This window comes from Phalacrocorax aristotelis, chromosome 1 (assembly GCF_949628215.1).
Source record: "Phalacrocorax aristotelis chromosome 1, bGulAri2.1, whole genome shotgun sequence".
NCBI classification, from domain to species: domain Eukaryota; kingdom Metazoa; phylum Chordata; class Aves; order Suliformes; family Phalacrocoracidae; genus Phalacrocorax; species Phalacrocorax aristotelis.
In genome coordinates this window covers 71,703,266-71,719,992 of record NC_134276.1, presented here as the reverse complement: position 1 = coordinate 71,719,992, position 16,727 = coordinate 71,703,266, and the positions used below count along the sequence as shown (strand labels likewise).

Sequence of the window (16,727 nt, the reverse complement as noted above, 5' to 3'; positions counted from 1 at the left end):
TTTATGGCTTATGCTCTGTAATAAGGTTTGGCCTTATTTTTATCAGGATTAACCTTTAAGATTCATACTTGAAGTTAAACTCTGATGCCTTTCTGCCTAACATGACTGACTTGGATTTAAATATATGCATATCAGCTTTAAAAGCTTTTAGAGCACTTCTCTGAATAAAATGAGTATGAGTACGCTTCAAGTGTGCAAAATATTCAGGGAGAGCAAATCTCGTGTGAGGCATGACTGTGTCTCCTGGCTTTTTCCCTACCTAGTGCCTAACTCCACTTGCAATGGTTTTGATGAGTCTGTCCCAAGGGCTTACAGAACATCCTCGGGAAAGCAGGTCTGCTTTGTTGCAACTGTTCGTTTGGCAACGCCTCAGTTTTTAAAGGTAAGTGCATACCCTGGATCCCGTTCATTTCAGAAATTCTCAAAACTCTTTCAGACGGGGTGAGGTGACATGCAAAGTCCTTACTTTTGCTAATTGAACGGATTACAGATATCACATTTCATGCATAAGAATCCCGTGAAGAGGATTATTAGTGCGAGCCAGGATCTGCAGAAGTGGTGTCACTTCTGCCCCCATGCATGGGAAATGGAAACACTCATTCCATTAGGAATTACAAAGTCACTTTGAAATTGGGTTCTTCATTGCTGCTTTCTGTTCCTGTGATGGGACAGTGTACAGATGGCCACCAATGCTTTCATTTGTGGCCCTTGGTGCCTTTTGGTGACTGCTGCTAGTTTTCCTCCTCCCAAATTCTGGTAGTAAGATAGTTGCTTCTGGAAATAAGGATAGACCACCCAACCTTGTGCCTGGCACAGTGGTTTCCTAATTAACAAATGTGAGCTGCTGCATCAGGTGTCCTGTCCTCAGAGGTTGAGAGATAAAAAAATCTAATTGAGACCTAGCCGGTATGAAACCATTGCTCCCTTGGCCTGGATCCATCACTGCTCAGGGACCTGCAGGGCACTCTTGACTGATTCACAGCCCCAGCAGGCAAGTGGAGTCCCTTCTGGGTAAGTAAATGAGGATGCTTACCATAAATCTTAACCACAGTAATCATATTAGCAGCGGAGGCTGGAGTTAAGGTTTTCTGGGAGCCCTGAAAGCAAATTCCCTTGTCTTTGGGTAGCTAACATCTCAAAATAAACAGGGAAATTATATTGGTTGCACGTGGCAATGAGCTGCCTAGTGCGAGCAGGGAGAAGGTGTTAGCTGCCAGGAAACCCTGAGCACCCATCTCTTTAGTTCACCTGGGTGACTCATTTAACCCCCAGTCTTGACTTCCTCTTCTAAAATGTAGGCAAAATTATTTATCTGACTGGTTAAACAAGGCAGAATCAGCATTTTTGTTGCACACAGCAATGTTTGCATGTTGAACCTTGAATTTAGGGGTATGTTCTTGGCATCAGCATGGATCTTGGTGTAAACTGGAGGAGGGGAGAGAGCAATTTAAGGTATGTGTGAAGCCTTTTGCTACTGTACAGTCAGCAACTTTAATCAACTTTGTGAGTATTGATCTGTATCAAAGAAATGCTTGAAGGTAGTGCACCCCAGGTTTTCCTTTGGTCCCAAGAGGATTTAAAACATCAGTGGCCTGAAAGACTTCTCTCCCTGAGAAGTGACAGCAGAGGGAGAAGTGGCAGAGGAGACGATGAGAGGGCATTCCTTGCCCAGGGGGACGTGGTACCAGGGAGAAGGGGGACAGCAGCATTGGGGGCCAACAGTCAGGCTGTCCGTACCAGTGACAATGGAGACCCTCCTGCAGGAGAGACATGGGAGACATGGTAACCCTGGATGCCACCAAATCCTGAGTGCTGCTGCTGGCATGTCCCATCCAGGGGTCTCCAATCTGACAGCTCGTGGAGCCGCCGCAAGCCACCATTGGGTCAGAGAGGTCGGCAGAGGGGAGCTGCGAGCGGGCTGGGAGCCAGCTGTGGGGCACACGACCGGCCCCAGCCCACGCACAGCTGTGCACCGTGGTGCCATCCTTCCTCCCCTTCCCACCTCCACCCAGCAACTAATCACCACCAACTACATCCTGATCCCCATCCCTCTGGGCCAAGGATGTCCTGCCTCACAGACATCCCTGTACCCTGACTCTTGTAAGTCACTTATTAATCATCATTCTCATGAGCGCCAAGGGCTGCCGTGAGTCTTAAGGGTCAGCTTCTTCCCACCTGGCCCTGGGGTGCCAAGGGTGCCCCTGTGAGAATGAAGCACAAGGCAAAACTGCCACCTTTCACCTGCCTGATGGGCCCCACACAGGCTGCCTGCCTGAGAAGGCATTTCCCCCTCCACAGCGCACAGTGCCCTGAGCTATTACATGGGAGGGAGAGTGTCCCTCTTTATCAAAGAGGGCTCAGAGGCCAGATGTCCAAAAGGGCCAGGCAAGGGCAGTGGGTATCTTAAGTAACAAAAGAGAGCAGGGAAGGACGTGGCAAACCCAGGTGAGACCAAGCACGGGCTGGATGTTGGGAGAGGGCATTGTTCCTCAGGGCCATGGGGAACACAGCTCTCACATGCTGGGCACTGCTTCAAAGCCATAAAAACTTTGGCACCCTGAGGAACAGTCATGGCTCAAGTCCGTGCACATCACAAGTTCTCCTCCCCACCTTCTGCAAAAATGTTGGCATTGATAAGTACAATAGATTGTTCTCTGGAATTGCCAGAGCACGTATCACAGAACCACAGAACCACAGAATGGCAGGGGTTGGGAGGGACCTCTGGAGACCATCTTGTCCAACCCCCCTGCTTGAGCAGGCTCACCCAGAGCAGGGGGCCCAGGAATGCGTCCAGTCAGGGTTTGGATGTCTCCAGGGAAGGAGACTCCACAACCTCCCTGGGCAGCCTGTGCCACTGCTCTGGCACCCTCACAGGAAAGGAGTTTTGCCCCATATTGAGGTGGAACTTCCTATGTTCCAACTTGTGCCCATTGCCCCTTGGCCTGTCGTTGGGCACCACTGAAAAAAGCCCGACCCCATCCTCTTGACACCCGCCCTTCAGATATTTATAAGTATTGATAAGATCCCCCCTCAGTCTTCTCTTGTCCAGGCTGAACAATTCCAGGTCTCTCTTTTCTCCTCCTATGCACCGTGTATGTATAGCTAACAAAAGCTAGATGAAGCAGAGGGGTGAAGCTGCATCTGTTACTAAGTTGGTTTTCTTCACCATACAGGAGATGTGCATCGTGGAAGAACCTCTAGAGGAATTCACATCAAGACACAGTCTGGAGTGGAAATTTTTATTCCTGGATCACAGGTTGGTGACAAGAAAAGCACTCCTGGTTGTGTTTGGTGCTTGTCTATTGCTATTTTTGTAAGTGCAATTCTCTCAAATCATAGAATCATAGAATCAAAGAATCATAGAATCAGTAAGGTTGGAAAAGACCTCTAAGATCATCAAGTCCAACCATCAACCCAACACCCCCACGCCTGCTAAACCATGTCCTAAAGTGCCATGTCTACATGTTTTTTTGAATACCTCCAGGGATGGAGACTCCACCACCTCTCTGGGCAGCCTGTTCCAATGCCTGACCACTCTTTCAGTAAACACATTTTTCCTAATATCCAACCTAAACCTCCCCTGACGCAACCTGGGGCCATTTTCTCTCATCCTATCACTAGTAACCTGGGAGAAGAGACCAACACCCACCTCACTACAACCTCCTTTCGGGTAGTTGTAGAAAGCGATAAGGTCTCCCCTCAGCCTCCTCTTCTCCAAACATAGCGTTTTTAAAAATTGTAACATTTCAACAATAGCATTACAATTCACAACTAAACAGGAGGGCAAGCACTGAAATTCCTACAAAAGATTATATTTACTATTTTACCCTGCATTTATATTTATCAGTGTTTTAAAACAAACCTACTCTGTTTCTAAGGCCGAATTCATGAGTACCTTGTTCTTGTTTGCTTTAAAAATATCAGTGGACCAAAGTCTGTCACTTCGCAAAATCATCTAGTTATTATACAGCTGCAGAAATCATTCTTTCCAAAGCCAGCCATTGATTCTGTGTGCAATTCCCACTGAGTTACGGCGGGAAAGTCTGCACTGGCCTGAGGCAACCGTGCTGGCAAAGGTACAAAGCAACTGCCTCAGCACGCCACAGACGAGCTCTGCAGACACCCAGAGGGAAGCAGCACAGATGATCTCCCCTTCTACCCCCTTAGTCCCGGAAGACAATCACTTCCTATCACTTCGCCACGTGTTTTTTCCCGTGCAGGGACTGTGGGAGCCACAGCAGAGCCCCTGACCAAGGAACAGCCAGGGAATGGCTCCCTCACAGCAGGTTCTCATGTGAAGGTCCCTGAGAAGCTGAATTGCTTTCCACAACCACATTTTCCCTGGAAAGATGGGGTTGTCATGGCCTTGTCCTGGGGGGAAGGTGCTGTCCCAGGAACAAGGCGGGGGAAAGTCAGGATCCGGTCCCCTGGAGTGGACAACTGTAGACCCATGAGCGAGAGCAGATCTGGGATTTTTATGTATCCATGTCAACATGCAGAACTGCTGTTTCTTTCATGGTTTATCAATTCACTCATATTGTGCCTAACCACAGAGCACCGCCGATTATAGGATACTTGCCTTTTGAAGTGCTGGGTACTTCTGGCTACGACTATTACCATATAGATGACCTAGAGCTGCTAGCAAGGTGCCATGAACACTGTAAGTATCGCATAGCCCAGGTTCTTGTGGAGTCACTGGCACATCTCTTTTCAGTGAAATGTAGTTTCAGTTAAAATTGGCTTAAACTTCGAATGTGAGGTTTGACCCTTGCTTCACACCTGTATGTCTTAGAAAAGTTATGGCAGATTGGGGGCACCGCAGCAGATCAGCGTCTGGGCCAGCCTTATCAAGCTCTGAAAAATACAATTTTACCTTCTGTATCCCCAGAAGCAGTCAGCGAGACTCACTGAATGGATAAAACACACCAGATTAGACACCTGCTCTACTAGTAAAGAATATACAGGAACAGTTCAAGGAATCTCAGAGGAGATCCTATTTTGTAAAATTCTGGTGGATTATTTACCCTAGTGTTGTTCACTGTGTATTTGGGATTACCTGTGATTATTTAAATATAGTCTGTAAAGATTTAATTGAAAAACCCTTTCACTAAGTAAAGAAAATGAGGCGATGCTTTTCAAATATTTGCTTACAGAACTGGCTGGAACACCTCAGCTTACCACCCCTGGGTTCCCTGAAAATATGCCATCAACATTAGTTTTTTTCTGTTGACACTAAAATATAGAAAGGCTAAATTTGGGCATATTTGGGAACCCCTTGAAATCACGGGGGGAAAAAAGCAGACATTAACTTTGTTGGTGAATCTTTAAAACCTTTAATACACCCCAGTTTATTGCACTTTGAATTCTTGTCAGTCTGGGAATTTTCTTTCAGTTTCAAATAGGTTTTGTCTTTGCACAATGTTACTTCATTCTGCAGAGAATACTTGTCTTTTCAAGCATTTTTATCCTGTACTTTTCTGCTATAGAACTTCAGATGATCATTCTTAGAAATTAATCCCAGATGCCTAATTAAGCAGTATGTGATCAGCACAGAAACCAGGGTAAGATCTATGTTTAAGTTGTAGAAGACATTAATGCATTAGTGTCCGAAGTTAAGGTTAATTGTACTGTGTAGGAATGTACAGTTCAAGTGACAGAAGAAGATACCTGCTGATGTTTATGATATTTGCTCTGTCACACAACTGACAGGACCACTCACTCAAAAGGCACTTAGACTCCTGTCTCTCTCGGGAATCGATGGGGCCACGCGTATTTTTGTCACTCTTTTCACGTTTCTTGTCATTTTCCCATCGGAAATTGTGCTACAAGCTGTGTGTATTTTCTGCTGACAGTGATGCAGTTTGGCAAGGGGAAGTCGTGCTGCTATCGGTTTCTGACCAAAGGACAGCAGTGGATCTGGCTCCAGACCCATTACTATATCACCTACCACCAGTGGAACTCCAAGCCAGAGTTCATTGTGTGCACACACATGGTGGTAAGGTATGCAAACTCCTATCAACTGGCGGGACATAAAGGACAGTAAGATAAGGGCATCCTCACGACTGCCAATATTTTCTCTTAGAAACATGATGTCTTTTATGTAACAAAAATGGAGCCTGAGCTCTCTGAAGGAAGTAAGTTCATTATAAAAAAATGATCAGACTAAACCTTACTTTATGCTAAGCTTGATTTGTCAGTCATGAGTTTAGGGGCAGATTAACTGTTGCATTTTTCCATTTTGTGCAAAAATAGGCAATAGACAGATCTCTTAACTCTTCACTTCCTCTAATCCTTACATTGCTTTTAAAGAGATGTGTGAACCTGACCTTTATACATACACTTCTTTACTATACTTTTTGACTTCAAGATGACGGGAACAGAGCAAAAACGGAAAATTAAAATGGTCTCTCAAATGTTATTCAGTAGCATTTGACTTGAGCAATTTTTCAGCTGTTCATTTAACCTGTAAAGTGTTAGAATAATTTGTTCATCCACATGCTTAAAGTATGAAATACAGCAATACTATGTTGATACATTGGATTATATTTTCCATTCAGTTATGCAGATGTTCGTGTGGAGAGGAGACAGGAGATGGGCTTGGAAGAAGTGTCCTCAGAGGCTGTGTCCTCAGCACTAAAGGTACAAGAAAAGCTTTTTTCATGAATATATGTAGTAATCACAATGTGCTTCTATGTTAACATCAGTGAAGACTCCAGCATTTTCTTTCTGGGTAGATTCCCTCAGCTTCAGAATTCATTGCTCACATGAATAATTTTAAAGTAAATTGGATAAGCTCACAAAAGGATAAACCTGGAGATCAGTAAGAGCCACAAATTAAGTGGAGCACGGACAGGGGCAATGTGAGATATCTCCACTTTTCCTTGGTGAGGTACTACAGTTTAAAGATTCATTTGGACATGTTCTGGCAATCAGCCTTCTTGGCTACATCTCAGTGATCTGCTGAGGGAAGAAAGAAAAGCTCTTCCTTGGTACACGGCTGAGCATCTCAGAGAGGCTGCAGTTGCTGTCACATCCAACTGAAAGCAAAAGATTCAGAAAAACATCTGAAGGCACAGGATGACTATGGCAGTAGCTTGCTATTTATTTCCAGCTCAGTGATAGTTCTTTGTAAAACACATTAGTTAGATGCTATTTGGAGGGGACATTGACGCCTCTGCCCAGGTCTTCTGCTGACCTCTCTGGGACTAGTTCTGCTCAAGTCAGTTTAGGCCAGCCAAAGAACTGGGTGTGCAACCATTACTAGATGCATTTCAAAATATTTTCATCCTGACAGATGCAATAGCTATTCCCTTTTTCGTTTGTTTGTTTTAGGACAGTGGCACCAGCTTGGATCCTGAACAGCACTTTAATGCACTTGATATTGGTGCCTCAATCCTCAGCGCTAGTCGGACACCCTCAGTATCATCCAGAAGCTCACCAAAATCTTCCCACACACCCAAGTCGGACCCAGCATGTGAGTGGCATTCCTGAGTTACTGCATTATTATTGATTTAGCCAAGTTACAGAATGTGTGCCTATATATTAGCCTACTAATATTTAATGGTTATTTATGAGGTATCGATGATACAAGTTTGTCACTGACAATGAAGCGCATAACCTGAAATGGTAACGTACAAGAGGGAAGGTCCTACTGCAGCCATCCATACACTGGAAAATGGGTAGCGGGACTAGCTGTGAGGCCTGCTGTTTTGATCTGTTATGAAAATGAGGCCTTCTCTCTTCAGATTTGAAGGCATCAGTATAAGCAATACAAGGCCCGCCTTGACTTACATGAGTAATAACAGTCTGTGGGTGATCCTTTTCTGGACACAAGATTCAGGATGTTCCAGCCAAGACCTGGGCACACCTTATAGACTCCTCCTGCTCCCTGGTCTGGAAGAAAAGCCAATGAGCTAACCTAAATTTATTGTTATTTGGTCTGTATGAAGGGAGTTCCAGCCGGTTTAGAACAGCTCTTGGGTCCTTTTGCTCCGTTCACTGGAGCACAGAATCATAATCTGTCTGATTTACTTTTATCTTTGCCAGGCCCTCCTTATCAGTTTAATTTTACTGCCATTGAAGTCAACAAGAACAGCCTTGACTCCTGCTGGAATTTAGCCAAGCCGTAATCATTTCTAGTCAGGTCTCGTTGTAATTCCCCCTTCAAATGGGGATGATTTCCAGTGTGTGAGAACTTACTGGTGCTTTTCTTGCAGCTACGCCAACAAAGCTGATTGCAGAGCCTAACACTCCCTTGCCAAGAACACCGAGCGCGCAGCAGGATTTATCCATGCATAGACTCAGTCAACCTACTGCTCTTCAGGTAACTTCACAAAGAGTCATCAAAACAGGCAGTTGGTATAAAGCATGTACCACATACGCAGCTTGACAATTAAAAACAACTTAAACAGAAGCCATGGCATTAGAAGAAACCTAAAATTTAAAGGATGCAAACTTACAAATAAAGTTCTGTTCTGTTTTGTTTTGTTTTAACCCAGGTTTCTTTGCCTTCTCAGCCTTCTTGTGAGCTTCTCCCACAGCAGTTGCTGCCTCAAGCAACTCTACAAAATCAGCCTGCACCTCTGGCACAGGTTAGTTGGGAATTTGGAAGTGGAACAGGTCACTTGCCTATCTCCTGATATTTTCTTCTTTCGGGGCTTTTAGGTTACCTCTTTAGTAGCTAAAATGCCCAAATCCACCAGCTCTCAAATGCTTAAAATATTGTGGGAAAGTAATCTGAATTGTACACTTGTGTGTCTAAACATATATCTGCATACAGGCATTCAGAGCAGAAGCCCATGTGCATGTAGGTTCAGGTGCACACACACATCTATTTCAAGGAGGACAAAAAACAGATGGAAAAGAGTTTTCAACTTTGCTTCTACAGAATCAGGTCCCATCAAAATCAAGGTCACTATGAGAATTAAAACAAAAAAAAAAACAAAGACACCTGGTCCTCCTAAAAGCATCCATTTGGCTGTGCTGATGCAGAACCAACCAGCAGTAAAGTACATGCAAGTTCAACAAAACCCATTTTGTGAGTGTGCCTGTAGAGGTGAAGATGCTGCTGGACACAAATTCCTCCAGTGAAATCTATTAACCTATATCTCAAAAGTGGGTGATGGCCCAAAAAGCCACCTCAGTGTTTCATCTGCAGTGGATTTTGAAGGAGTAAATTTGCGTGCCATGTTCCCACATTGTTTGTCTCCTGTGGTCATGTTGTGATGATACACCCCATCATCCTCCAATTTTAGAAATGACAGGACCTAGGCTGCCTCTGCTATTGGTACCCTGTACTCCCTCACAATATCCCAAGGTTTCTTCATGTAGCATGTAAAACATATAAAGCCCTGATGAACCCTGCTTTAAAATAACAAGTTCTCATTTATCTTCTGTGTTTAATATTCTTTTCACGACTCCACACCAGCATGCAGCAAAGAAACAGCATATCAATTATCTGCTCTGAGCATTCATTTTCTTTTACAGATATTTCTCTCCGTTATTCATTAATGCATTTCCAAACATCAATTAGTTTACTCATTATAAACCCGCACATGTTTTGTTTGACTTTTTTCTACCTTCCTTTCTTCTCCATTAAATCTCTTTGTGCAGAGATTCTTTCCAGTCATTTACCGAGGGCCTTGCTGCCTTGCCCCTTCCCAGTAAAACACTCTTACTGGCACGCCAGCTCCAGTTCTTCTCTGCACGGCCACTGGTTCAGCCTCTTTGGACTGGCTAAATCTCGGTGAAAGGAAGAGGGCAGACTCGAGTCTGTCTACACATGCAGCCCTCTGGCAGCCCTCTTCTCGCCTGGCAGCAAAGTCACAGCAATGCTCCTGGCGAAGCTCAAGATGGAGCTTCCCTTGATGTGGAGCAGGGAAATAGCACCAGGATGTTGCAGCTCAGGCTGCTGAGGCTCACACCCCATAGAGATACCCCTGGGAAAAGTAGCAAATCTTCAGAGATATGGGTGATTTTCATAAACTATTATGAAAATTTTGAAGCTGTTCCCTACTTCCCACCTTAAAATAATAAACACGTCAGCCGAAAGCAAGACAATCCATTATTTAAAAGACAAGGTGCCTGCAGCGCTAAGCGAGTGAAGGACGAAACCCAGGTACGCGTGCTTCCCACCACAAACACTTCCTCAGTTTCCTAGTTTAACGTTTAGCAGCAGAACACAAACAAGCTCATGGCTTTTAGAAATAGCGTGGCCAGGCACCCTGCTGCCAGCCGACGAGGAGGAGCTGCACAGGTTGCTCCCCGCTGCCTTTCCTCAGCTGAAGGTGACCGATGGCAGGAGCTGAAAGGCTGTCCGCCGAGTGTGGCCACGCAACTCCCTGGTGCTCTGATGGGTGTCCTTGAGGCTAACATTCGGCTACAGGATGGCAGCTGCCAGGGAAGGACATTTTGAGCGGCCACGACTGCATCTGCAGCAAGCAGCTAGCTCCCGCCTCAGGCACCATCTGCTTGAACTTTGATTAGTTTTATTTCGAGCAAAGGCTGAGATGGTTTTGTCTCCGCCAAAATGTGATTTTAGCTTCTGCCTTGCTTGTCTGAATGAACAGACAGCACAGTACCAGATATCGCCTGAATGTAAATGGTTTACTTTAAACCAAGTGCTCCCTATTAGAATATTTGTTTGTTTGCCTTCCTCATTGTAATAAATTAAAATCCCCTACAACACAGCGGATGTTGATGACTGAATAATAATTAGAACTAATAATCCGTTTGGGATTGCGCAGGTGTTATTCAAAAGACAGAAAGAACGAACAAGTTCAGTGAGCTGCAAAACTAATGAAACCTGGTTTCCCAGGGGCTGCGCCTTGCAAGGCTGGTGCACGGACCCAGCCTTCCCTGTAGGAGGGCAATGAGCAGGTCCCTCTCTCCTTTGCTCAGCTATAGCTTTCATGAAATTATAGCAACCTGGTATTTTTGAGACTCTCACAACTCTGTTGCATGTCTCTAGCATCAGCTAGAATGATGGGACGTTGGAAGGCAGGCAGAAATGAAAGGCACAAAGGAAACCAAGCTAAAAAATAAATAGGGTCTTTTTTCTTTACCCAGCTACCAATTTAATGAAACCTGAGGAACAGAATGTATTTGAGTCAACCACCTTTTTGTTCACCACATCTGAAAAGGGGGACCGTCCTGACAAGACGCAGCAGCTGTAGGTCCCCTGGCTGCAGCACCCCAGCACCTAGAGGGAGGGAGTAACCCTCGCACCCTGCAGTGGCACCCGCTGGGAACAAACGCCTCTCTTCAGGCACAGTCCAGCTGGCCTGTTTCAGATGTCCATGCTGGCGGGGAGGGCTCACAGCCCAGAGTGCTGGTCCCTCTCCCTGGGATGTGCAGCCCGTCTGGACCATCAGTGCTGGTACATCGAGCCTGTCCCTACCAGAACATCTGCTGACACGATCCCAAAAGCATCACTTTTTTTTTTTTTTTCTTTTAGAAACTAGACTAAAATCACTGCTGTGTGGGTTTTTTTTGCCCGCGTAACAAACCATGATTAGACTGGTGCAATTGCAGATAACTCACAGGTTTAGTCTTCCATGTTTGACTGTATGTGGGAAGCTGGCACTTTTCTGTGTGTAACATGCACTTTTCTGAAGTTCCTACAGAAGTCTGTAAATACCTGAGAGAGACAGATAGCAACTTCATCTGATGTCAATGGCGGCATTAAAGCTGTGCAGTGTTTTCTGTGGAACATTTTGAGTTAAGCTCTTTTAATTTATTATACAATTACAGATTTCTCCCCTCATTAGTGGAGTGGTCAATGATCTTGAGATAAATACTCTCTGGTGCAGGTCAATTGTTGTTAGTGTCTCATTTTACAAAAACAATAGAAGCCCTGTAATCACAGGGCTCATGGCTAGAGTTATCGACAATATGGGGGTTAGAGTGGGAAAGGGTAATGAGAGTGGGAAAGGGTAACTTTCTCTTGCAAATGAGAAAGTTCCTTGTCTTCTTCCATAACTCTCACTCTAGTAGACCACCTAATCATTGTTGTTCAGTGTATTAATACAAAAAGCACATGAAAAAGAGAACAAAAATACAATACAAGATGAATATGCTAAATATAAGAAGGTGCTGGAAAAAAATAAGGAATAATAATGTAAAATCAACAGCAATATATTATTCCATGCAATTTTGCAAAGCGAATTCGAACTCAAACCTAAGGCCTAGAAATGAATTTTGTTTCTTATTGAAGTATAAAATGATTTTAAAATTTCTTTCCATTTATTAACTGAAGAAAATCAGGTTCCTTTTCCAAAGCATCTTCAAGGAGTTCGCACGTTAGTGGAAAGCCTGCCATCAGCAAACCAGGCAGTTGAAATGAAGCTTTTGGCTAAAATAGTTTTTAGTTCCTTTCTGATAAGGATACTTTTAAAGATTCAAGAGTAGTTGTCACTAACAGAGCTTATACAGAGATAATTAGGTTACGAGACTTGGCTTCTTAAAAAATCCTTCTGTACGGACCTAGGTTAAAGCAGGAATTAGCCGCATCTCATCTAAGCAAGCCGTTGCTGCATAGTGTCATTCCACTCCTAAAATCAGGGTACCTGAGATGCTTCAGGTGCGCATTCAGACTGGAACAAGCAGCACCAGATGCCCCTTTGAGTCACTTGTCCTTGTTCCCAAACATCAGAGTTTTCCACTTATCCATTCCTTGGGTTAATACTTTATACATGGAGTAGGACCCTGCTTTTACTTCTCCGCTTTAGCACCAATTAGAAGGAACGCAAACTTCCCTTCAGGAGCTTTGACACCATTTTCCTGCTCTGGGGGAGGACCTGGTCGCAGGTGACAGTGCTGCTGTTTGAAGGCAAAAGCGCCGTGGGTCATGGCACAGGAGGGCAAGCCCTCGCATTACCTGCTTGGTCAGGCGGTACAAGCCACAAGCAGTTGCAGATGCCTCCTCTGCCACCAGCGTGGGCTCTGAGGGTCTCTGCCAGCAGCAATCTCACGGGCCACCTTAGCAGTCCTCCTTCCCCCCGGGCAGGGCTGGGCATGAAACTGCTCTCCACCTTGCCACCAGTCTTTGAGCGATGACCTCCCAGATTGTGCGGGAAAGCCGCCCTCCACCTGGTAAATAGAAACAAACCCTCTGAAGTTGTAGTCCTTTCTCACCTAAAGGCCATTTACCTGGAGATTTAGCTTTGCTAGAGGGAATGTGAAGGTATTTCACGTATTTAGCTGGTTTAAGGCAAAGCAGTTAGCTGATACAAATCTGACCTGCCACATTTAGATTTCTCTACATAGCCAGAAATTTCATTTAACTGTACAGTGTTGCTAGCACCAGAGCTCTCCTTAATTACCTTTTTGTTACCATTTTTGCTTTCCTATTAAAAAACCAGAAATGGTGTAAGCAAGCGGACCTCCATGGAGCGGGAAGGCTCCAGCAGCATGCATCAGCTCACCCACTAGCACAGAGCCACTGGGACAACCACAGGAACAGAGCAACATTTTCAAGTCCCAGCAAAATTGTTTTTCTTTTGCCTGGACACTCACAGCATCACATGTTTTCAGAGAGGTCTTGGATGCCTCGATTACAGAAAAGCTTACAGACTTTTTGAAGTGTTTTTTTCCCAAAGACTGGTTTTTTTACTTCTGGAACATGAACTCCTGCAAAGCAATTATTCCACTAACTTTTGTGGACTTTGAATCATACCCGAAAATACCAGATAAAAACAGGAATTTATTGTTGTGTTAGTCCCCTCTGTGCTTATTGAATGATTCCAGTTTGTGCCAAGTATTGCTGCTACTGGAGGTTGCACTTTCTTCTTGACCCTTGAGTAGTGATCTCCATTCTATATTATTATTTAGAATAGCCTTTCTCCCACTGAGCCGAGTTATTCATTCTATGTCGTGTATAAAATAGAACTTAATGCGTATTACTTGTAGGTTGATGACTACTCAGCTGTAGAAATCTAGAAAATGTTTATTGTGGTCAGCTGTTGCATGATACTATAGTAAGTCATCAGCAGAATAAACCATTGAAGCACTGCAGTTTCTGTGCAGAAAAAGGAAGGCATTAGTAAACCACGCCCGGGATATACTAAGAGCTCCAAACTACACGCTAATAAAAATAATGCACTCATCTGCCATCCAGTTAAGATGCTCTTGATATTTTGAAGTAGCATACTCTCAAAAACAGTTCTTCAAATTCCCTAACAGAACAGGGTCAGTTGTAAGCAGATCACTGTAACGGAGGCAATTTAATACACAGGCGTAAAATTGAAAACAGACAAGATTTATCTCTGCCTAGATGTTAGCCTATTACAGACACGTCTTTTATTCCTTTGGCTGTGCTTTACAATCAAAAAGAAAATAATCCTCACAGAACAATGTCTATTTAGGCCTGTTTGTATTATAATGACTGATTTCCTCCCCCCGTTTTTTTTAGTTCTCAGCACAGTTCAGCATGTTCCAGACCATCAAGGACCAGCTAGAGCAGCGCACCCGGATCCTGCAGGCCAACATCCGGTGGCAGCAGGAGGAACTCCAGAAGATACAGGAGCAGCTCTGCCTGGTCCAGGACTCCAGCGTACAGGTGTGTTACTGCTGGGAGGGGCAGAGCGAAGCGTCCTCTCTCCCATGGCCGTTGATAGGGTTGGCAACTTAAAATTAGCTCCAGGGTCCAGGAAATCTGGACATGTGGAAAGCAGCTCATCTAAATGAGGCTGTTGCCCTCTGAAAGTCTCTTGAGTAACCTACATCAAGAAAGTTTTAAGAGCTCTCTGGAAGAAGAGAAAGAAGAAATATCTCAACCTTATGAGGAGGGCAGGAATTTGTGTCATTTACAGCAGCATTTTAATACTTTATCTACTGAATCTTCAGACTGTGCAGCTATAATAGAAAAGCGCTCAAGTTCAGACTCTCCAATTCATTAGCTTCCATCCAGTCACTGCTTGCTTCGTGTTGGCATCACTCGCGCTCAGTATCTTGTCTGTCCAGCTCTTCCTTAGCCAACAGCCCTCCTTCAGACAGTGCTCATCTCTTTCATTCACTCACTGTTTTCCTGGCACTGACCCAGCCTGGATACAGATCACAAGAGATTGATTCCCTTGTCACATTAAAAAACCCCAAAACTCTGCTGATATTAATTTGGCCAGACCTGGGAGGCGTCTGAATTTGTTCTTCACCGAACCATCCTTTAGGGTGAAGCTGACTGAGCCTGCTCTTCTTCCACCTTTGATACCACCTACACAGAGCTAGAATTCACTAAGTGCAGTATCTGCTTTTAATTCACCAAGTACAGTATCTGCTTTGTACTATGCCTTATGTCTACCAAACCTTAGAAATAACAGCAAGTGCAGTTCAGGACATTGCAGGTTTCACTTAACCGCAAATGGACAAATCATCTAGTTTTATGGAAGTTTTCTGAATGCGGGGTGATTACTGCTATGTTCCTCATAATTTAACTATAAATTCCAGGTTAAATGGCCCTTGCTAGAAATGTTGCACTGGGGACCCACTGTGAGTATTGTACTAAGATTTTTTTTAGAAGACAAGCCCTGTCACAGAAACAAATGTCTTAAAGAACATTTTAAGCACAGGGTGAAAAACCGGGACCTGCTGAAGCCAGCGGGAATGTTGCTCCCAACTGCCACAGAAATAGACTCTCACCCATCGTCAGCACCTGTGAAATGCAGTTTCACATATTAAAATAAATTGGGATTGTATATTTAGGCCTTTAAGGGATCAGTGAAGCCAAATGAGAAACTTCGCCACCTAAGTTGCTGCGTGTGCTTTGCAGTAAGACAGCACAGCAATGGTGGGTCTCAAAGTCAGGCCTCTCTGCTCCTGGTGCCATATAAGCATATAGGTAGAGCAGGTTTAACTTCAGTGCGTTTCTTCTATTGGTTCTGCACTGACTTTGATTAATGGGAAGGAAAAGTCTCTCTGCAATTAACTGGCCTTCAGTTCAGAATCATGTCATGTCTCCAAAAGCTATTATTGTTATTATGAATATCAAGAGACTTGATATTCTCACTTCCTCTCTTTTTAATTGGGTGAAAACCATTACTCTCTCCTGGTGAAGTCTTCAATAGTCACATACACTCATCTTTTTTTTTTTTTCTTTGCATAATTCAGGCAAAAATAGAAGATCAGAGCACATTCTTATTTGCAGGAAACGGATTTTATTTTTACATAGCTGTCTCCCATATGCACTATGGCGCATTTAATAACCCAAAGACCGTGGGACAGATTCTCAGATACGCTCATAGGGAGCTCAAGCAGAGAGAAGAGGAGGTAAATGGTGGGCAGTTCTGTACTGCACATCCCATACCAGTTTGTAGCTCTAAGTTATACCATCTGGGTGATCCTCTCCCCCACAGAGACTGTACCAGGTTGGGCCAAGAGGAATATATTTTCAGACCAGTACAAGTTCTCTGATGTTCGTGCTGGTGATTTCCCAGCTTACTGTAGATGCAGAACTGAGAGGCAGGGAGAGTGGAGGGCAGCTCGGAAATGCGGGGGCCGTGTATCTGCCTGAAGGGACAATGCTGGATGGGGAGGGTCGTCCTCTGTAGTTCCAGTGCCTTTCAGTCTCCTCAGAGCAATCTAATAAGGCGATGAGACGTGAGCAGTCACACTGACTCATGGCCATGGCCTTTTCCCACTCCCACTTTCTCGAGGTTAAAGAAAACCAAAGAAATCACTGTGCTGTTATAGGATAGAGTGACGCCAGGAATTAGCTTTGTCTTATTTGGCTAGGG

The 16,727-nt window shown here is 44.4% G+C and overlaps 1 protein-coding gene across 3 annotated transcripts in view; it reads left to right on the top strand.

Moving 5' to 3' along the window:
* Positions 1-16,727, top strand: part of NPAS2 (neuronal PAS domain protein 2) — a 108,428-nt gene that overhangs the window by 81,198 nt on the left and 10,503 nt on the right. For all 3 annotated transcript variants that reach the window (XM_075092721.1, XM_075092731.1, XM_075092738.1), the window contains 9 exons: positions 264-382; positions 3,174-3,256; positions 4,554-4,660; positions 5,853-6,000; positions 6,558-6,639; positions 7,333-7,474; positions 8,217-8,323; positions 8,499-8,591; positions 14,411-14,557. In XM_075092721.1, the coding sequence (XP_074948822.1) occupies positions 264-382; positions 3,174-3,256; positions 4,554-4,660; positions 5,853-6,000; positions 6,558-6,639; positions 7,333-7,474; positions 8,217-8,323; positions 8,499-8,591; positions 14,411-14,557 (1,028 nt within the window). The remainder of the gene's footprint in view (positions 1-263; positions 383-3,173; positions 3,257-4,553; positions 4,661-5,852; positions 6,001-6,557; positions 6,640-7,332; positions 7,475-8,216; positions 8,324-8,498; positions 8,592-14,410; positions 14,558-16,727) is intronic.